The sequence below is a fragment of the Phoxinus phoxinus genome (genome assembly GCF_949152265.1).
Source record: "Phoxinus phoxinus genome assembly, chromosome: 14".
Lineage (NCBI taxonomy): Eukaryota > Metazoa > Chordata > Actinopteri > Cypriniformes > Leuciscidae > Phoxinus > Phoxinus phoxinus.
This window is the reverse complement of record NC_136889.1, coordinates 9,980,075-10,003,022: the sequence shown is the minus strand read 5'-3', so window position 1 is coordinate 10,003,022 and position 22,948 is coordinate 9,980,075. Positions and strand designations below refer to the sequence as shown.

General features: G+C 35.3%; 3 protein-coding genes across 4 annotated transcripts in view; 2 read left to right on the top strand and 1 right to left on the bottom strand.

Annotated features, from left to right (window-relative positions):
- abcg8 (ATP-binding cassette, sub-family G (WHITE), member 8) overlaps positions 1-5,346 on the bottom strand; it is a 71,810-nt gene extending 66,464 nt beyond the window's left edge. Inside the window, exons 1-5 of the mRNA XM_079634553.1 lie at positions 5,216-5,346; positions 4,701-4,802; positions 2,095-2,242; positions 1,758-1,996; positions 1,504-1,636 (exon numbers count right to left, since the gene is read on the bottom strand). Of these exons, the coding sequence (XP_079490679.1) occupies positions 1,504-1,636; positions 1,758-1,996; positions 2,095-2,242; positions 4,701-4,802; positions 5,216-5,281 (688 nt within the window). The 5' untranslated portion in view covers positions 5,282-5,346. The remainder of the gene's footprint in view (positions 1-1,503; positions 1,637-1,757; positions 1,997-2,094; positions 2,243-4,700; positions 4,803-5,215) is intronic.
- Positions 5,239-16,070, top strand: abcg5 (ATP-binding cassette, sub-family G (WHITE), member 5; the record flags this gene model as incomplete). Of its 2 annotated transcripts, XM_079634555.1 has the most annotated exons (14): positions 5,239-5,367; positions 5,567-5,688; positions 6,757-6,878; positions 7,329-7,465; positions 10,731-10,829; positions 11,070-11,202; positions 11,843-11,982; positions 12,585-12,714; positions 12,869-13,082; positions 13,293-13,498; positions 14,031-14,169; positions 14,326-14,511; positions 14,672-14,784; positions 15,633-16,070. In XM_079634555.1, the coding sequence occupies 13 exons, from the start codon at positions 5,609-5,611 to the stop codon at positions 15,815-15,817; spliced, it is 1,884 nt and encodes a 627-aa protein (XP_079490681.1). In that variant the 3' UTR covers positions 15,818-16,070. The 2 variants fall into 2 exon arrangements, with proteins under 2 accessions (XP_079490681.1, XP_079490680.1); XM_079634554.1 differs by lacking the exon at positions 5,239-5,367 and having other exon boundaries at positions 5,543-5,688.
- Positions 16,071-16,778: 708 nt separating this feature from the next.
- Positions 16,779-22,932, top strand: dync2li1 (dynein, cytoplasmic 2, light intermediate chain 1). Its single transcript, XM_079634552.1, has 13 exons — positions 16,779-16,913; positions 17,054-17,186; positions 17,993-18,027; positions 18,113-18,182; positions 18,292-18,380; positions 18,503-18,683; positions 18,770-18,838; positions 19,878-19,955; positions 20,161-20,240; positions 20,347-20,417; positions 21,029-21,126; positions 21,609-21,701; positions 22,724-22,932. Exons 1-13 carry the CDS (start codon positions 16,900-16,902, stop codon positions 22,784-22,786), a joined length of 1,074 nt encoding a protein of 357 aa, XP_079490678.1. The 5' UTR covers positions 16,779-16,899; the 3' UTR covers positions 22,787-22,932.
- Positions 22,933-22,948: the final 16 nt, after the last annotated feature.

Genomic DNA, 22,948 nt, shown 5'->3' with positions numbered 1-22,948 from the left:
TTTAGGATTTTCATATTTTACTTTAACTCATAGTATTGTATTTCAAGTAGGCCTACGTTAAAAAAAAAAAAAAAAAAAAAAAAAAACGTTTTAGTTTACAATCTAAAACGTTTGAACTTTGCAACCAAAGTTCAAAGGTGTTTGAACTTTGCAACCAATAAGATACTTTTGGAAATTAGTTTTGTTTAGGTTTTTTATAGTATTTTATTTTTTAGTCTTTTATAGTTTATGGTCTTCGGGTTTAGAAGACTTTAGAAATAATTAATGTACGTACATACTTTTTGTTAAAAAAAAATCTGGCGAGTCAGCAGAATAGTTTACTGAACCGATTCGTTCTTCAAACACACTCCATTTGATTTGAGACGCGACGGTTGCTTTGGATGTGTTTGGCGAAGCAAAGATAGACAACAACATAAATGTAAGTTACTTGATATTCTTGTTTTTTTTAAACTGTTGCATAAAAGTAATATCACGCTCATAATCGCACGTAAATCTTCGCCTCTTTTCTCGACCCAAATCACAGATATATTCACAGCAGCGCAACCTTTTGATTTTTAACGGGAAACTGAAAGCGAGGCAGTGAGGGAAAGACATCTCTTCAGTGGGTTAGGTAGGTTGTAGCCTACTATTATTTACTTTATGTGTTTTTGGATTGTTCTGCTGACGAGAGACTGCAAAAATACCTTTCCAAGAAATTTCAGTTGACAAAAACGGCAGGCAACATGAGCAGTGGAAAATTACCATAGACAGTAAAATAAATTTAAATCACAGCCTCGCTTTCTTTCCTGTCATGCGCTGCTCTGAATATGGTCTATTCGGAACAATCACTATTGCTCGTGATATTGCTTGATTTTGAAGACAAGCCATTGTTTTTAATGTGCATGAATCATCAACAATAATATTTAGAACATGCTTTATTTGGTAACACTTTACAATAAGGTTCATTTATTAAACATTAGTTAATGTATTAACTAACATGAACTAACAATGAGCGATACATTTGTTACAGTATTTATTAATCTTTGTTAATGTTAGTTAATATGAATAAAGCTGTTCATTGTTTGTTCATGTTAGTTCACAGTGCATTAACTCATGTTAACAAGATTTTAATAAAGTATTAGTAAATGTTGAAATTAACATGAACAAAGATGAATAAATGCTGTATAAGTGCAGTTCATTATTTGTTAATGTTAACTAATGTAGTTAACTAATGTTAACTAATGAACCTTATTGTAAAGTGTTACCCTTTATTTTAGTAAATAGCATTAGGCCTATTGAAGCTCAAACCGTTGAGCATTGCACTAGCAAGTTAGGAACGCCAAGGTCATGGGTTTGATTAATGAACTGATAAAATGTGTATAGGCTGCCTTAAATGCAAAGTTACCTAGGGTAAAAGCTTCTGCTAAATACAATAATGTAAATTGGGTCACATTTGATTTCCTGTTGACTTTTTTTTTTAGCATGTTTTCATTTCATACCTATGTTGGTTTGTCAAAGACTCACCTGGATTCCAGAGTAGCTGTACAGCGATGCTGACCCTCCTCCTCTCGCCACCTGACACTCCCCGCACATACTCATTCCCCACACGCGTGTGAGCGCACTGCCTCAGACGGAGCTCTGCGATGACTTCATCCACCTGTAAAGGTCAAACACACCCCACACCCCCAACAGGTGATATGGGATGCTGACAGTTAATCACACATAACCTTTTACTGGGTGATTATGTAAGCATTTACTGTATGTTCTCAGTTGCTCACCCGCTGATCTCTCTGTTCCTGTGTGAAGTGCGCAGGCAGCCGCAGTTTCGCCACAAAGGTCAGCGTCTCTCGTACCGTGAGATGCGGTAACAAGCGGTCGTCCTGCCGCACATGAGCAATGCTTTTCTTCACCAGGGAACGTGTGGAAGGTTTCCCGTTGATCAGAATCTCTCCTGAATTGATGGAGCCACCCTCATCTCGACATGTTATGATGTCCAGTAAGGAGGTCTTCCCACAGCCTGCAACAAACACTTTGTTTCTTTCTGGCTTTTTATGATGGTTTTATTCACTTAAAGTGCACTGTTGAAGAATTCTGCACATATAAAGTTTGTCATACCCGAGCTGCCAATGACAGCAAGCATCTGACCACTGTGGACACATAGGTTTAGATCATTTATAACCGTCTGCTTGTTGCTGTGCATTTCCCAGGGCATCTTAAACTCGGACAGCCTCTCATACCAGGGTATCTGTGCTGCTGTGTCCACCTGTATGCAATTATAAATGAAATTATTTGGGCACTTAAAATGTTTGAATGTTATTGTATTAGATTTGGGGTCTTCAAACTTTTTTAGGCAGAGGACCCCTTAGTGGACAGAAAGATGGAGCAGGGAGCCCATTATGTATAAATCTGAATTATATATGAATTATAACAGGTATAAAGCCTATAATTAATCAACTTAATACATTGTAATGTGGTATGAACAATTACACATTTGGCTTCTTATCGTTGTCTTTGTTCAAATATTGTATGTGGTTGATGAAATAGTTTAATATTGCTTTTTTGGTTAACACAGATTTGTAACTTTTTTTTAAAAACAATTTTCTTTTTAGATCAAACAATAATTGCTAGACCCCCTGTTAAATCAAGCAAAGTGGCAACTAACTTCAGTTTCTGATTCGGACCCATTCTTCGGGCATCTGAATTTTTTGTGGATAAAGAGTAACCATAACAGAAACTAAACATATTTGAAAACCAGAAAATTATTAAAAAAAATGTCTTTGTCATTTTGAACAAGTTATTATCAATGTGTTGTGCAATGCATTGATAAGTGTTTTTTTTGCCAATTAATTTGATATTTATACATGTAAAATGTAAAGGTTTAGGGTCACTAAGATAAATCAAATAAATAAATACTTTTATTAAAGGAGAACTCCGGTCAATTTTAACATTGAGCTCATTTTTTTGTAAATTTGGAGTGCTGTCAATACAGAGAACAACGACAAAAATCAGTGTTGCCTACACCGTGTTATCCTCTTTTTAAAATTTGCACCCTATTGACTTCAATGGGGCAAGTTTTAAACCTGCTTTTAGCCTCTTAGCATCCTTATTGTTTCATTACAAGTGCCCAGCCATGTTAGATGATAACTTCAGAGTGAACACGAGTGAATCTGACTGCATTAGATGTGAAAGATATGAATAAAAATGATGTTATTTCAGCCAGCGCTCATACCTGTATTTAGTTCCTGTTTTTGGTCGAAGTCCAAAGTAGTCGATTGTCGAGTTCACGCGCGTGATCATATGTAACTAAACCCATGCGCGTGAACTCGACAATCGACTACTTTGGACTTCGACCAAAAACAGGAACTAAATACAGGTATGAGCGCTGGCTGAAATAACATCATTTTTATTCATATCTTTCACATCTAATGCAGTCAGATTCACTCGTGTTCACTCTGAAGTTATCATCTAACATGGCTGGGCACTTGTAATGAAACAATAAGGATGCTAAGAGGCTAAAAGCAGGTTTAAAACTTGCCCCATTGAAGTCAATAGGGTGCAAATTTTAAAAAGAGGATAACACGGTGTAGGCAACACTGATTTTTGTCGTTGTTCTCTGTATTGACAGCACTCCAAATTTACAAAAAAATGAGCTCAATGTTAAAATTGACCGGAGTTCTCCTTTAAGGACGCATTAAACTGTTCAAAGGTTACAGTAACATAATTTATAACGTTACAAATGATTTAGAATAAATGCTGTTCTTCTAAAATTTCTATTCATCAAAGAATCCTGAAAAAAATTATCAGGTTTCGTTTCCACAAAAATATTATTTAGCACACCTGTTTTCAACATTATTAATAATAAGAAATGTTACTTGAGCAGCACATCATCATATATTAGAATGATTTCTTAAGGATCATGTGACACTGCAGACTGGAGTAATGATGCTGAAAATTCAGCTCTGCCATCACAGGAATAAATTAAATTTAAAAATATATTCAAATAGAAAACAGTTATTTTACTGTGTAATAATATTTCACAATATTACTGCTGTTTCTGTAATTTTTTAAACAAATAAATGTAGTCTTGGTGAGCATCAGAGATTTCTTTTTAAAAAAAAGGGTCCCACTTTATATTAAGTGGCTTTAAGTACCGGTACTATGTACTTACATCGAAAAATAAGTACAATGTACTTATTGTGTTCATGTTTTATTGTAAAACACTTTTGCTGCTATTGCGGTGTGATACGGGTAAGGTTAGGGACAGGTGTGCTGGTATGGTTAATTTAAGGGTGGGTTAAGGTGTAAGGGAAGGGTCAACAGTGTAATTACAAATGTAATTACATACATTAATTACCGCTGTAATTACATGCAGGTATTTAAAAAATATAAGTACAATGTAAAAACATGTATGTACACAATAAGTCCATTGTATCAAATTAGTAATTTCAATGTAAGTACATAGCACTTAAAGCCACTTAATATAAAGTGGGACCAAAAAAAGTAGTGAATGTGTATATAAATTGCCCATCATATATTTTAAATAACTTATATGTCCAAATTCTTTTTGGTGAAAAAAATTATACTTTCTGAATTTTTTCAAAAATGGGTCAAGACAACCTTCTTTCAATACCTAAGTACTTTAGCAGAAGAAAACAGGAATAAAAGTGTAATTAGAGGAGTATTTTTTTGTAAATGTAAATAAGACTGAAAAGATTTCTAACCTCATAGTTCAGTTTGCGGACTTCTATTTCATTGCGACCTCCGCTGTAAGTAAAATACAGACTGCTGTCCTCCTCTGGAGATGAGAAAAGAGTGTCTCGACCCTGTGTGTGTTGAAACATGCAGTTGATGCACAGTGCAGATGTCTGTCACTTATACATTATATTATCATTCATTTACATTTAAACACAATCTATTACTCTTGGTACTTTGTGTCAGTACTTTTGGTGGAAAGTTTATCGGGTTTAATTAAGATTCCAAATTTTTTATCAGATCTATCAAATGCCAGCAGATAAGAGAACTGGGCTGAGTCGTCTGCATGGTTCAGGGTCCATTTATGCAATGGAGCCATTTGTACAGAAACACATTCAATAAACTTGACTAAATAAAGGAATATCATGGAAATAATCCAATAAACTTGTAATGAATGTGAATATAAAATGTGAAGATCTTCCTCTGGATATAGGCTAACTTTTATGTAGCGACTGCTTGTATTCATAGTTCATTATGAACTCACCCTGCTCTGTCTCTTGTCTCTAGAGCTGAAGCTGTCTCCTGAATGGAAAGCACTCTGGTCTGACATGGTGAAAAGGGGTCTGTGCCCCTCTTGTCTGATGTCCTGCTTAGAGAAGTACCTGCTCCTCTTCTTGTCCTGGAGAAAACTGAGAGGTGGCAGAGAGAAGCGGCTCTATATAGCAAATGGAGCAAAGTTCCACTGATAAGAGTCACTGTTTATGGTTCCAGCTTAATCAGTGAAATACACGCTGGAGAGTTCAGACGGCCGAAGACGTGGACCTGACCGTCACATTGATATTCAGGCTAGTTTGACCATTGATGAGAGAAAATGAGTCAATCTTATTCCATGCAGGACATTTTCCCGAAGAATGGATCTTTTAAGGGGGTGTCAGAGATGAGAACAGCCCGTCCAAACCCAGACTGCACAGATCCGTCATGCTGCCTGAGCGTCAAAAATGTGTCCTATTCTGTGAGGTAGGAATATCTCATTGATATGAAATGAAACCAGTGAAATCGATGATTTTCTTAAACCCACAGTCGATGCAAGTTAGCATTGAATCTTTAACCATAATTTAAACCTTTTTTTTTACCAAAAGAAAAGTTTTTTTTTCTTGAAAACGTTCTCAAGATCAATGTCAAATGTCAATGGTTTAGAACTTTTTAAAACTAAAATAACTTTACACAAAACAATATTTTTTTAACCCCTCCTTTAGATCTTGAAACATTAAAAGGAGCTCAATATTATTTAATATTAGTTATTACTCAAATGCTTTAAAATGTTTTTTACATGATAGAAAATACACATTACATATCAATACATATTCTTTTATAATTTTGCTAATTCAGTTAATTCATAAAAATAGTGCATAACAGGAACATATTTTCTGATGTAAAAATGATTTAAGATCTTTTAAATTAATTTTAAAGCTTGTTTAAGTCTTATAGTAATAGATAAAAAAGTGCTAAATACACAGATATGAGATTCAACACAATGTTAAAATTAGGCTTTTTAAAATTAATGTTTTTTGATGTGTCTAAAATTATGCAGATGCCTAAATTAAAAAGATTCTACATTTCTTATATGTGGTGAATTATTCTGTTGATTACTACTTACAGCACATGTGCTTATTGACAGATTACTGCTACATTACTAGCATGTAAATAATTTTTTTGTGTAAAAATCCAGTGAGTCATAAGCCAAATATATAAACGTTATGAGCATATTATAATCTTTCAACATGCAGTTACCATTAAATGATCAGTGAATGATCGTTTAAATGCCAGTCACCTCTCGTCATCTGACTTTGTTTGCTAAAATTATAAAAATATTAGGCTTTAGGCTTTTAGTCTTTCATTGAAGTATACATATACACTCTCAAAATGCTTGCTCAGTCAGATTAACCCAGAATGTGTTTGGTCTTGTGTTTACCCAGTGCTGTGTTTGTTCACCACCCAAACTTTGTTGTTTTTGTTAACCCGTGATTTTAGAGTGTTCACATCTGTGTTTTTCTTCACTCATTTCCATCCTGCAATTTCAAACAGTGAACATGTAGGACCCTGGTGGGACATTTCATCTTTTAGAAAAAAATGGACAAGGCAAATACTGAATGAAGTGTCATTTCATGTGGACAGTGGGCAGATAATGGGAATTCTGGGAAACTCGGGTAAGTGACTGAAAACCTGGGAGACGAAATGACTGTAATGCTTAGAACACATTTTCATCACAGAGCCCACAATATGCTATTGTGAAATAAATACTCAGCTACAGTATGTGTTCATTTGTGTTATTTAACATGATAATGTAATGGAGAATGTGACATTTTAAGGAATGTAGTTTTTTTTGTTTATTTATTTATAGAGGTTAAGTGCATGACCACCACTAACAAAATAACCAGTGACAAAAAAAAGTGTATTAATAAATCATATTCTCATAGATCTTTCCAGTATCATTCACTCTATATGCATTAAGACTCTTAAATGAACAAACAGCAACAGGATGAACAAGCCAACTTGTTATGCAATTGTACATTACGTAAGGCTGCAAAGATAATTTCTTTGAATGTCAATGTCATATCATATCTTAAAGTAATAAACTTGTTGACCTTTTTCTCAAGGCTCTGGAAAGACCACTCTGTTAGATGCTATAGCAGGACGAATTGGGAATTCTGGTAACCTTCTGGGAGACATTTTTGTAAATGGAAGAAAGTTAAAAACAGAGCAGTTTCAAGACTGTTTCTCTTATGTTCTTCAGGTGAGATTTGTTTTGTTAAATTATGATTAGTATTCAACATAAAACAATCTGACCGTGTGTGTGTGTGTGTGTGCGTGCGTGTGCGTGTGTGTGCGTGTGCGTGCGTGTGCGTGCGTGTCAATGTAAATGTAAATGTAACGGGCTACATGTGACTGAACTTAAGTCAACTGTACAAGATATTTATAGATAAAAAAGCGATTGACTATAGCATCTAGAGGTCATGTCTGCCACAACAAAACTCAAACACATACCGTTAAGTTTGCAGTAAAGGTCATCTAGAGTGAACTCTGAATTTAGTCGTTACACATGAGTTCATTGTAATATTCTTCAGAGCTATTCATGCATATCTTCCGGAAAATGAAATAACCATGGCAAGACTGCCATTATTACAGGTAATTTTTACAGCTTAAATTTATGATGCAAGGAAGCTATAATCTAATCCAGTAATTAAATGTCTCAGGGGCTAAATGTACAGATACTGGCTGAAAGTGAAGTTATGAAGAAAGTACTTTAGTTTTCAGCATTTCAAACTTTTTTTGCCAAATACTACAGGTCATTGCAGGAATCGCATAACTCTGCTTTCAACAGCACTGTAAAAAAATGTTTTTTTAAATAGGTGGGCAACACTTTGCAATAAGGTTCATTAGTTAACGTATTAACTAACATGAACTAACCTTAAGCTTTATTTTTTATTAACTACATTAACAAAGATTGTTCATTGTTTGTTCATCTTAGTTCACAGTGCATTAAGTAATGTTAAGATTTTAATAAAGTATTAGTAAAGGTTGAAATTAACATTAACAAAGATGAATACTGCATAAAGTGCAGTTCATTATCATGACAGTTCATAATGAACGATATTGTAAAGTGTTACCAATAAGTGTTCATGCTGCCTTAAAATATAAAGTTTAGTCAACCTGAAATATGAAGTTGTCTTAATTGATCAAGAAGTTAAAATCAGAGATGTTACTCATGATAGCTAATTGATAGCTAAAGAGTTTGCATTGTTCACTGTACAACAATTACAGATATATGTAGACATGACGCACAAACTCAATAACCTTATGACTTCTTCTATCCTCAAAGGAATAAGCCTAATACTTAATAAATACAAGCCCTAAACTCCAAATACAGATAAGAACTTAAAGCAGTGACATTTAAGAGCACTTGCCCACTCAGGAGCAAAGTTTAAAAATTGTGAAATGTTGTATGTGTTGATAATGTCAGTCTTTAATACATTACCAGAATAACCTATACATCACTGTACATGCACACCTCACACACCAGAGGTCAGCTCTGATTGGATGAACATGGGAGCTGTTTAAAGGGACACACCCAAAACATTTTATTTAATCATTTACTCTCTCATTTCATTTGATCATTTCTTTCTTAGAAGTTTCAGAAATTGGGATTTTTAACTGACTGATCAAGCTGCTCTTTTTTCACACTATTTTGTGCTCCATGAATGAAAAGTAATAAGGGTTCTCAACCTTTATGACTCCAAGACTATTTTCTGTTCATTTTCTGTTTTTATTTACAGAAATTATGATTGGCAATATATTAAAATAATAAATAATATACTTAAAATAAAATTCTGTAATTCCAATAACTGAATGTTCTACAGGGTTTACACTTTGTATTACTAGTAAATGTTTGTGACTTTTCTAGTTTTCTGGGTTTTTTCTTATTGTTTTACTCACAAATACCAAATTATACCTGATAAAATATAGAGTTGTCCAGGGATGATGTGAAAACCTGGAAGACTAATTCACCTCTGGTTCCCTCGAGATTTTCTTATGGGGTTTTACAACTGGGTTTTTCAATTTACAGTAAATTACATGCACTCGTATCGAAAACGCACATTTTAAAGCAGTTATGTTTATTTTTGAAAACGTACTAGATAAGACTGTTTGGGGTGTGAGTGTGTGCAGTTTACATTGTAAAACAGAATGTCAAAATATCGTCAAGTTATGACCACAGGCTTTATTTGACTCATATATTGAAAAACCTCAAATTTGTCTTCCGGGTTTTGACATCATGCCTGCACCACTCTATTAAGGAGCTTGACAAAATGTATAGAAATTTGTTTATATATATAAATATTATATACATATTTTTTTTATTAATTAATATTTTATTCATTTTCAGAACTTTTCCAGGTCTAGAAATCACACTTTTGAAATTTAAGAACTATCCCTTTATATTCATCATAGTATTGATAGTATTCTTTATGTGGGAATATAGCCTTATTGTGAATGCTTACATAGATTCTCTCTCTCTCTCTCTCTCTCTCTCTCTCTCTCTCTCTCTCTCTCTCTCTCTCTCTCTCAATTCAATTCAATTCAATTCAATTCAATTCAGAAAGCTTTATTGGCACGACAAAAATAAATTTTGTATTGCCAAAGCATCAATACAACATAGAAAATGATTTAGTAGGTACAGAAATAATAATTAAATAAATGTAAAAAATAAAATAAATAAATGGTTGAACACTATGAACATTTCAGAACTCTGAAAAGTTAGAATTCTGTGTGTGTGTGTGTGTGTGTGTGTGTGTGTGTGTGTGTGTGTGTGTGTGTGTGAGCGCATCACTGATTGGTCGTCAACTCTCTCTTTTTGTGACAAGCATCAATGTATCTTGCCGCTAGTATGATACAGTCTCTTTTTTCTCCTAATAGATGTTGAAGTTGTGTTTTTTTGTTTAGTTTAATGAAGTTAGGGTAAAGTATTTCAAATTTTGTGTAAAAAGTCCCTCTAATGTCCTCATAGTTGGGGCAGCTGGTGAGGAAGTGTTGCTCTGTCTCCACTTCTCCCTGGTCACAGTGCGGGCAGATGCGGCTCTCTCTGGGCAGCCAGTGCTGTCTGTATCTGCCCGTCTCTACACTCAGTGTGTGATTGCTCAGTCTGTACCTCGTCATCATTCTTCTGAGTTTACAGTCTTTCACTGTACTCAGGTATTCTGCGGTTTTGTAGTCTCTATTTAGGGCCAAATAGCATTCAAGTTTAGGTAATTCTCCTGTTGTGCTTTTATAATTTGATTGGGCCGGATTGTGTGGCTGAGGGTGTCCGTGTCCTGAGGCTGAATACTGTGAGTCGTGTGTGTGTGGAGCCTCAGCTGAAGCAGGGGGCTCTTCTCACTGTTCATCTCATGGCTTTTAAGGGCTTTAAAATGATAAGAGCAACTTTAAAATGATCTCTCTCTCTCTCTCTCTCTCTCTCTCTCTCTCTCTCTCTCTCTCTCTCTCTCTCTCTCTCTCTCTCTCAGAGTGACAATCTCTTGAGCTACCTGACTGTGGAGGAGACTCTGACATACACGGCTCAACTTGCTTTGAGAGAACACTCTGCTGAGGCCATACGCAAGAAAGTGAGCTCATTCCCTTCACAGATGTCAAAACACACACAACTCATTTGCCACATCACCACAGATAGGCAAAACAACTCTTTTTTTTTTACAATTGTTTATATTTGGAAAAACTCACTATTGATAATTAGATTTAAATGAATAAACCTCGAATACAATAATTTTCATAGAGCAGAAAGCTATGATGGAGACATTATCATTCATTCATTTTTAACAACCTTATCCCACTCTGACTTGCCATAGGTAACCGCGGTCATGGCAGAGTTGAGTTTGGGACATGTGGCTCACAGTGTGATCGGAGGCCGCGTTTTTCCAGGCATTTCAGGTGGAGAGAGAAGGAGGGTCTCCATTGCCAACCAGCTGCTTAAGGACCCAAGTGAGTGCTTTGTGCTGGCCCCCTGACTTGCCTGAATAAATATTAACCCATACTAGCGTAATGTTTGTTTAGGTATGATGTACAAACACTGTATAGCATGTGTTGATGATGCAACCTTCACATGTGCTGCAGTAGCTAAATATGATTAAAGACTAAATGTTATTTAAATGCAGAGCGACCAGCACAGTGACCCAAAGCCCCTCAAAGGATTATTGAGGAATGGGCAAATGAGTGAAAGGGACTAAAGTAGAATATTAAAAGTGAGTTATCACATTTTCAATATTAAGCCGAGGTCGATGAGGGTCCCCATGGATCCTTTATCTGGCTCTTTGGACCTCAGGGGTCTCCTGGGACCGTAGACTACGGATTAGTTAAGGCCACTCTAACCTGAACACAAACCAGCAATTATAAGTGGCTTTCATCTGCTGCCTTCTCCAATCAAGCAGTAAATTAATTCATCAGCCAATTAATTTGGCTCTAACTTTAGACAATGGCAAATCTATTAATTGCTTTAATTACTTGAATTAATGAGACACTCAAAGTTGTCTCTTAAAAGACAGAGAGTGGACTTTATGGAAAGTTTCTCATTAGTTTTATTTCTTTTCCTGTTTTTCCATTTTACGTTATGTCATCATGGCAGAGGTGATTCTCCTGGATGAGCCAACCACAGGACTGGACAGCATGACGGCTAATCAGATCGTGATGCTGCTGGCTGAGCTGGCCAGAAGAGATCGAATAGTCATAGTCACCATCCACCAGCCCCGTTCAGAGCTATTCAGAGTGAGTAGACTTTTTACTGTTTTAACTCTGGAAGAGGCTAATGCTCTAATAACTAGATAAGCAGGCCGTAGCCCATCACAAACCTGACCTTGAGTCAATGTAGTAATAAAAAAGTAAACAAAAATAAAACAGTTCAACAGTAACAAGCTACAAGAGCAAATATATATAATCCAATCCAATCCAATGGCATTAGAGCTGACTGAAAACCCTGACTTAATTTTTTTAACTTGGAGTTTATCCAATTTCAATTGTTGAAAGGTTTCTGACTTGTGAGGCATTGTGGCTAAAAGAAACTACAACTGATTTTGTCAGGTTTACAATTACATTATGCCAAATGTTGTTAACTACTACCAAAATTTGCTTTGGATACATTGCTACTTACAACATTTTAATTTAACCTGTTTCATGACGTAAAGTGTTGAAGTTCAGTGTTATAACATTACCATTGATTGACATGTACCTGTATGGTTCATACAGTATGAAAATCAGAAATATCTGTATTAAATTAGTATGTTTTACATGCAGCGCAATGATTTACATCAAAGCAAAGTCTAGAAGATTATGCTCAATAAAATGACTGAAAGATGTATAAATGTCCACAGATCTTTAACCGAATAGCAATCATGAGCCGAGGGGAACTGGTGTTCTGTGGGCAGCCTGAAGAGATGGTGGATTTCTTCAGTGGCTGTGGATATGAGTGTCCTGAGTTCTGCAACCCCTTTGATATTTATGGTAGGGCTTTAGAAGAGACTTCAGCTTGAATTTGAGTGAATTATACAGTTTTTAAGATGTACTGGCATTAAAAAAAACATTTATCTTTACTGCAAAAAATATGGGAATCCAGTAAAGTGTTCCGCTTTTATTAAATCATCCTTGTAATGAACAGTTGATCTGACTTCTGTGGACACACGCTGCAGCGAGAGGGAAGCCGCCACCTACAGCCGCATGCACGACATCACATCAGCCTACCAGAACTCAGAGATCTTTAAAAGCATGCTGGGAAGGATCGAGCAAAGCTGCCAAGGACTAGACAAACCCATGATACCCTTCAAAAGCAAGGAGTCCCCCAACTGCCTGTCCAAACTGAATGTCCTCCTGAGGTAAAACAGAAGCCACGACAGTGACTAAAGTCCACACCACAACTATAACGATAATGGCACCGAGAAACGATATTGTTGAAATCACTTTCAGAATTATTTTTTTCCAGCAGATGAACGATAAAAACATTGACAGCCAATCAGAATCCATTCTGCTTTAAAGAGCTTGAGCATTTAAATTAATTCATGCATTTCTCTTTTACACACACACAGGCGGACCGTACGCAATGTGTCTCGTGATAGGATGGGCATTCTCATGCGCCTCTCTCAGAATCTCATCTACGGCCTCTTTATTGCTTTTTTTCTCACGAAGCTGGGTAAGGATGTGACAAAAGGCGCCGTGCAGGACAGAATCGGTATAATCTACCAAGCCATGGGTGCATCACCATATACCGGCATGTTGAATGCTGTGGCTCTATGTAAGTATCTCATCCACAGACACATTATCTTGAGAGTTTGTTAGACATTTAACATTTAAGAGATTCTTAGAGTTTGTGACAGTGAGAAAAATCTTTTGTGGCATCGCGTTTCAACAAGGCAGCAAGAACTATAATTATTGAAGATTATGCACATATGTTTCTGATGTATCAAACAAATGAGTGCATACACAATTCTTATATATTCCCAAATCACAGATTATATGGCAGAATTGATGGTAAAGGTGATTATAGATAGACTAATTAAGCCAATGCTTTTGCGAAACGTAATCCCTGTCCTTTATATATCAGTTTATGAGCGATAAGAGTCTCATTTCACTGTAGGTCACCAGATAAGAGAGAAACACAGGTGTATTGCCTCACAAATTGCTCCTGCATGTCAAAGAATATTGCTTGACCTCATACATAGAGCTCTTGAGATAGCATATAATAGGTAACACAAGACGTGTCTGCTACTGTATTTTCACTTTTTAAGTGCGGATAACAGTCTAATGTTTTTCTTGATTAAAAACAGTTCCGGCTTTAAGGGCCATTGCTGACCAGGAGAGTAAAGATGGCCTGTACCAGAAATGGCAGATGTTTCTGGCTTACATCATCCATATCATGCCCTTCAGTATTATCAGTGTGTTCATCTTTACCTCTTTCCTGTATTGGTAGGTATGGGTGTGTGTTTGTGTAGCTACTTGAGTTCATCAGAGCTCGGGTCAGGGTTACTAGGGTTCAAATCCAGGGGAATTTCCTCAGGATCAAATAAAATGGACTGGTTTGTGGATCGTGACTGTTTCTCTGTGTGTGGTTTGGTGTTTTAGGATTGTTGGGATGAACCCAGATCCCCTGCGCTTCCTGTGTTTTTCAGGAGTGGTCATGGTGCCGCACATCGTAGGTGAACTCTTAACGCTGGTCTTGTTGGGTGTCGTACAAGACCCCAATATGGTCAACAGTGGGGTCGCTCTACTCAATATAGCTGGAATCATGGTGGGCTCTGGATTTCTACGGTGAAGAAATGATTTTGATACTTGCCAACATGTTTGTTTTTTTAGTGCTATAGGAATACACAATTGTATGTGATTGTTCAACATTTAAATCTCCTCTAACCAGTTAGAAAACAGAGCAAATGTGCAAGGTTTGTTCTGAAAAATGTCTTGTTTCTTTCAGGGGTTTTAAACAAATGCCTCAAGTATTCCAGTGGCTGAGTTATCTAACTTTCCAGAAGTACGGCTGTGAGCTCCTTATCGTCACTGAGTTCTATGGGCTAAACTTCACTTGCAGTAAGAACAATCATTGTCTTCTTCAAACTTCTGCATTCTCAAAATGGACCCTATGAAATAGCTCGACAAACACATTTTTTTTTTTCATTTCTGGTGATAATGAATTTTCCAACAGGAAGTTGATGTGGGACAGATATTAGAACCTTTAATAGTTCCTTGTAAACAAAAAAATAATAATTCTTACACAACCATTCAAAAGTTTGAGGTCAGTAAGATTCGTTAATGTTTCTAAAAAAAAAAAAAAAGTCTCTTCTGCTCATCTAGCCTACATTTATAAAAACAGTAATATTGTGAAAAATGATTACACTTTAAAATAACTTTTTTATTTCAATATATTTTTAATATATAATACAGGCAAAACTTTAATATTGCTAAATTAGTATTTAACTATTTAGGTATATATTTGAATATATTTTTAAATGTAATTTATTCCTGTGATACAAAGCTTAATTTTCAGTAACTTTACTCCAGTCTTCAGTGTCACATGATCCTTTAGAAATCATTCTAATATGACGATTGGCTGCTCAAGAAACATGTCTTATTATTATCAAGGTTTAAAACAGTTGTGCTGCTTAATATTTTTGTGGAAACCATGATGCATTTTTTCAGGGTTCTTTGATGAAAATAAAGTTTAAAAGAACAGCATTTATTTAAAATGTTGTAAAATTGTAAACTTATTCATGTTTTTAATGTAACTTCTGTTCAATTCAAAGTTGCATGAATCAGAAATGTGTGTATATCTGCAAATTTTTGTCTGAATCAAATGGATAGACATGGATTAACTTTTTGGTTCATGGTATTTTTATGTGTGCATATGGACATCCTCTGACTAACCGTTTGTCTCTCAGCCCCTTTAGCTGGTATGCCAGGAGCTTGTCTGGTAGACAGTGGTAATATGATCATAGAGGAGGGTTATCCTGGAGCTCTCTCACGTTACACACTAGACTTCCTCCTGCTCTATGCCTTCCTGCCTGCACTCGTGATACTGGGCATCATCAGCTTCAAGATACGAGACCACCTCATCAAACGCTAAGCTTCTGTATGCGTGTATGTGTTATTGTGCCTGTGAGCAAATGTGTGTAAAATTTTATGTTCTTTATTTTGTACATAGGATATCTCTAGATCATATATGTTGATTATATATATATATATATAAAATCCATCTACCTTTTCCACAGTTATAGATCAATTTTCTCCACAATGTTCACCATTATTGTTTGTGGTATATATTGTGATTGGTAATGTGAACCTGTAAATGCTCTGTTATACATAATAAATGTTTAATAAAAGAAAAAAACGTTTTTCCTGCTCTTTTAAAATGTATTTAGAAAGAAGTGGCATTTAATGGGTAACACTTTACAATAAAGTCTCATTTGCTTACATTAGTTAATGTATTAACCAACATGAAATAACAATGATCAATACATTTGTTACAGTATTTATTAATCTTTGTTAATGCTAGTTAATAAAAATCCAGTTAATTTTTGTTCATTTTTGTTCAACTAATGTTAACAAACAACTTTTTGATTTTTTAGAAATTAACATTATCTAAGATTAATAAATGCTGTAGAAGTATTGTTCATTCTTATAGTTCATTATAACTTAATTAGTTAACTATTGTTATCTAATGAAACCTTATTGTGAAGTGTTACCGTTTAATATATAGTGTTTAAATTTGAAGTGCCAGTGAGTGTTGACTTATTTTAATACAAGTCTAATGACTTAGTCAAATGAACACATGCTTTTATTTGTGGATGTTGTTTGTTTCATATTGGAAGTGGATGTCCAAGATCATATTGACCCCATAAAAAATATTAGACATGTTTCTCTACCTAAACAGTTCAGTCCAAATTTATATAGTGCTTTTCACAATATATAAAAATAAATGAGAATGAAAAATACGAGCACTGAAGTACAAAAAATAGTAACGTACAAAGAAAAACTTCATTTCCCACAGTGCACTAGGTGTCTTCGTCATCAAACGGCGACGTTACCCCTCGCAACGGTAATCAAGCGCCTCTTTTTTAGTCGACAAAACACTGAGGCATCAGTACAGGACTGTTATCTAAACTCGCTTCTCTGATGTAGAGAATTCTGAAAATACAACTTGTGATAATGCCTAAAATAAAGTAAGTTGCCGGTTGGGTTTTTCCACACACATTATTTTACTCCTCGTTCAAGTTTACTAGCTAACTAGCTACCCAAATGAGGAAGAATGGAGCTAAATATCATATGTATATGCTACTATTCAAATGATTTTGTTTCGTAGTTCGGACACATTATGGGATGTTGCTGCAGCGGAAGTGCACTGCAGGGAGAACAGGATTGATGAAGAGGATGCTGAAGAGGACGCACACTTCCTCACACAGAGAACAGTCTTCTTCATGGGCAGTAAAGCAGGGGTAAGTTAACGTTATACTTATAACACTCACTTACTGTGTTTGGACTTGAGAAGGTAAATGATAATGGGAAACAGGTTACAAAATTAAGCTTGACATAAAATAATAGCAAAAAATAAAATAAAAATATATATATATTTTAATTGGTTTATTGAAACTTTTGACAAAAACTTTTATAAAAATAGAAACAAAAGTTGCATCAGGCTTTTATGGCTCGTACTGTATACAGTTGTATGATATAGTGAGAATGTAACTCACACTCCTGGATTAAAATAACACCTCCGTTTTAACCAGAACCTCAAACTGGGCAAAAACATTACATTTGCAGTTGCTGATGTTTAAATGGATATATTGTTTTTTATGGATACATTTTTGAAAGCTTGTTATGTAAATCAATGAGAATTGTATAACAATATAACAGACTACTTGCATGAAATGCATAAATATCAGTTGTCACTCTATATCACTTGATATAATGTCTTACCAAGATGATGCTTGGTTTTATGATCAAACATCTGCAGTATTCATTTGCGCTCTAGTTTTATAGTGTAATACAATACAATGATTAAGTAAACATTGCATCATATTTAATACTTACATTTTAACATGATTAAAATAAATGTGTATGGATAATCAAGTAAACCTAAGTTGCTTCAGTCCATTAAATGTTCATCCTTTAATTATTACTAACAATATATAGTATAGGCCTATAAATGTTTTGGTCATGTTGATCATTTAAAGATAAAATATTTTAGCCTCTATTGTCAGAAAACACCAACACGAATACAAAACATTACCTTCTATTTCAGGGCAAAACAACAATATTACTGCGGTTTCTTGACAGGTAAGTGCGAGGTGTCATGTTGTACATTTAAAGTTTTTAAGAGTCTTCACGTCGCCTCAGATTTGTTTTTTTTCCTTTAAACCAGAGATGAGGCAGCTAAACCTACTCTTGCACTGGAGTACACTTTTGGTAGACGCGCAAGAGGGCATAATACGGTACGAGCTACAGTGCTGTCTTTAGTTCTTTATAGGAACTGATTTCGCTTTTAATTTATATAAAAGCATCTTTGGGTGCCTTACATGTCTATTTTCTCCTTCTCCGCAGCCTAAAGACATCGCTCATCTGTGGGAATTGGGAGGGGGGATCTCCTTATCGGACCTTGTTCAGATTCCCATCACGGCTGACAATGTCAGGTTAGACTCACAGACACTGTACATTCATTCAGGATGGTAATCTGAGAGAGCCTTTTAAGTTCAATTTGAAATAAATGTAAAATGCGGTTGCAAACATTTTGCATGTACAATTATTTTTGCAGTTCTTTATCTGTAGTACTTGCTCTGGATCTGTCTAAACCTAATGCTCTGTGGGAGACCATGGAAAGGCTGCTCGGATCAGCTCGAAGTCAGGTGGAAAAAGCGTGCGCCGTACTCCAGAAGACAGGAGAATCCAGATCAGGCAAACAACGAGTCCCACGAATCCTCCACAAGGACTATCCGGTAGAGAGCATGACACAGTTGCTCTAAATCGAGTGTGTGTGCATTTATGTTGCAGTGTATTACATGAAACTGTCTCTCTTCAACAGGATCGAGAGCTCATCAGCCCTTTTCCTGTTCCGCTTCTCATAATTGGCAGCAAGTTTGACATCTTTCAGGTAAAACTTCACTGCATTGGAATGTTCAGATTCAGAATAGAATACTAGCTTACTGCATAGTATAGACCTTATGTAGCCCCGCCCCTTTTCAGCGCTGCGCTTGTTGTCTTTTGACTTCCGGTCTGTATTTTCACAGCGATCTTGCGTATTTATGAATGAACGGCTCGTTTTAAAATCTTCCCGGTCTACTGACATTGTTAAGACATCTGCTTCAAACATTACTATCCATGATAACTTTCGTTAACTAAATCCACTTCAAAAGCTAATTACTCCTGGACAGCGATCCCATTGAAATACACAGAGGGACCGCAAAAACGGAAGTTCAAAAACAATATTCTAAAGATGGCTGCACCCTTGTTTCTCTGGCGCATAAGGTCTATACACCATATATAGTATACACTTCTCCTTGTGAAAAGCGCAGTGTGCTCTGATTGGTCGGCTGGCCAGTGTAAAGGGATTGGTCAACCGCTTCAAGGGTGTTTCAGAAATGTCCTGCCCCTTACCAAAACCGTAAGTTTCAGCTTTTCGGGTGTAATGATTTTTTTTTTTTTCGTATGCCTTATTTAAATTATTTAAATGAGGAATTTATTTAAATGAGGAATATTGTGACGTGTACGTTCCCGGAGGAAAACTCAAAACTACTACAGAGATATTTCAGGGAGTTCAGAAACATGATGCGGAACAAAACAAACTGTGATTGGGTGCTTTACATGTCAGTCAGGCGGCCTCTAGGCAGTCCTTGGCCAATGAAATCCCGTCTTGCTCACTATCTCTCCTCCTCCATTATGAGTGGACACGCCCCCTTACTGCTGATTGGCTACAAGTGTGTTGTGGTGCTTGGACCAATCCACTTTCAACAGTGTTTCGCAGAAATTTCTTACTGCACCTTTAACACTTCAAAAGCTGGATTTTTGAACACATTTTTTATTAAATATTGAGAAAAAGGTCTTAAGGTTATCCAGTAAACAAAATAAAAAAAGTAGTTAGAATAATAATAACCAAACTGTTATATTCATGCTGAACTCCTGTCTCCTTTTAGGACTTTGATTCAGAGAAGAGGAAGGTGATTTGTAAGACTCTACGCTTCTTAGCCCACTTCTATGGAGCGTCATTAATCGTAAGACTGAACTCTTACTCAAGTATTTCAGAACTGATCACAGTTTGGTGTAGTTTGAAAATGTTCATGCATTGCAACTTTTAGGAATTTGTAGCTTTAGAGAAAAAAAAAAAAACAGCAATTGAAGATCTCTGAACTGACATGTTCAGCTTTTCTGTTTGTCTATGGTCTGTGTTGTATCTGAATGCTCTCTGTCTCCCCATAGTTCACTAGCAGCAAGTCAGAAGCCACAATGTCTAAAAGCAGGAGTTTTGTTAATCAGCTGGCATTTGGGACTGAAAGACCGTATGAAGCTTTCATTATTCTCGTGCACTTTACATTTGAGATATTCTTCATTCATGAAGTTCAGTTGTTTTTTTTATAAAAAAGAAATGATCTTCCATTCTGTTAGAAAGTCAATCTCTACAGACCCCAGCAAACCTCTGGCTGTTCCGGCAGGATCAGACTCCCTCAGTCAGATTGGTGAGTTATGGATTGTACTGTTGTTTTGGTTGAAGTCAAACAAGCATCTTAAATCAGCATATTTAATATACACTTCCGGTCATAAGTTTGGGGTCTGTAAGATTTTTGAATGTTTTTGAAAAGTCTCTTATGCTCATTTGCATTTATTTGATCAAAATAATAATAATAAAAAAGTAATATTGTGAAATATTTGTACTATTTAAAATAACTGTTTTCTATTTGAATATATTTTAAAATGTATTTTATTCATGTTAAGCTGACATTTCTTATTATTATCAATGTTGCTACTTTTGTCTATACATTTTAAGGATTATTTGATGAATAGATGGTTAAAAAGAACAATTTCATTTTGAAATAGAATTTTTATTTTATTTTTATGAAATAGTTTTTTCCTTGACAAAAAATTATTTGTGCCTTAAAAATGTAAAATAGCTTGAATATAACTCTACACCCTTGCCTCATCTAGTATACGCACTTCTATGAATATGCATACACTTCCATGAATAACCCTGCCTCCACTTATTTTAAATATATGTAGTTTTACTTATGAATTTACATAAATTGTATCTTTAAACCTAGTTCTCATTTGCATTGATTAATTCATTCTCTAGGTCCCCCTGTTTCCTCTGAGGTTGATATTGGGAGCCTACATGCCAAAAACCCCTTAGACCTTTGGAAGAAGGTTTTTGAAAAGGTTTTCCCACCTGAGGTACTTTTTGATATTGTAAACAACACACACACACACACACACACACACACACACACACACACACACACACACACACACACACACACACACACACACACACACACACACACACACACACACACACACACACACACACACACACACACACACACACACACACACACACACACACACACACACACACAAATCGCCACCTTGGAATTATAAGGTTCTATCTGCATTCTGACTGGTTTTGAGATAATGAGCTTTAAAGTTTTTGCATTCCATTCGACTGTGTAGAAAGAACCTTTTTATTTTCTAAATAAAAAGTTCCAAAATGTACACAACTTAAAAAAAACAACATCACATAATGTAAAGAAGTGGTCACAGAATAAGAATATGTGAATAACTAAATTTTTACAAAAATGTCAGATAGAACCTTATAATTCCAAGGGGACGAAATATCACATGTATGTCTGACTCCGATCCTTTTTGTTTTTCAGAACACCAAAGAACGCAAAGAGCTGAAAGATCCGGCCAAAGACCCCCAGTACAGCGAGACCCTAATAGACTCAATCAGAGCCCAGAAAGACCAGGTACAAGACACATGTTTACTGCCACTGTAAGATCCCCACAGCATTCAGATATTTGTCTTCTAGTAACCTCTAGTCCTGAGTGTTTATAACCCCCCCCATAATAATACACGTTACAGTACCATCAACCGATCCACCAGACTGATACTTGCCCTGCTTTACTTTAGAGTGCTGTATATGACTGAAATATGTGACCCTGACCTCACACCCGCTGCCCTTCAGTAGCCTCTCGCCTGATCTGATTTATTGCTGACGACTACCTAGTGATTGCAATATCTGCCAATTACAATCAGCCAATATAAGCGACACTTATTTCAAACCCTAAACTTAGAGTAAAACATGTTTTTATGAACAACAACAAATTAATATATATATAATTATATTATTTTTTTAGGAGACATAACTGCACAGAGAACTATTTAAAAAAAATTTTTGTCGTATTTATCATTGTAAAGATGCTTCATGTGAAGTTTAGAGTATGTTAAAATATGACAAAAAAATATCCAGATCAGTGTTATTAGTATTATTTATTTTATTTTATGTTTATTCATATTTTTAAAAACCAAGTATTATTTTAATTTATGTTTATTCATATTTTGAAAAACCAAGTATTATTTTATTTAAAATCTTTTTTGAATTTTCAGTTTTTAGCAATTTTATGTGCTTTTGTAAAAATAATAATACATATATATATTTCTAGAAATTTTTATTTTTATTTCAGGCTTAGTACTTTTATTACTTAAACTTAAATGAAAATGAGAAATTTTGCCTTAGTGACTAATTGAAATAAAAAAAAATCTAATTTTCATTTAAGTTTTTCATCTAATATTTGTTATTTCAGATTTATTTCTATAATGAAGACAGTTTGTTTTATTTGTTAACTTTTTAACAACACTGATCTAGATGGAATGCACTTCAGTTAAAGCCCAATTGACTGATGAAATATCAGGCACACACATGTATTTTATCAGTCAGAGACCACATTGCACAGCAATAAGCATCTTTTTTCCTGTCTCTTTTCTCAGGAGCTGGAGCAGTACAAGAGAGAACAAGCAAAGTCCTGGAAAAGTTTGGCTCTGGATCCATAGATTTCATTCAAAAGACCAGCAGGTTCAGCATTAACTGACTGCACTGTACCGCATGGACTTAAAAATAATGTTTCCATTGTGTACAGTAAAGGATGATATATGACACAATTTTATATATATATATATTCAAATGCTCATTCTAGAAGAAAGTTTCAGATGGCA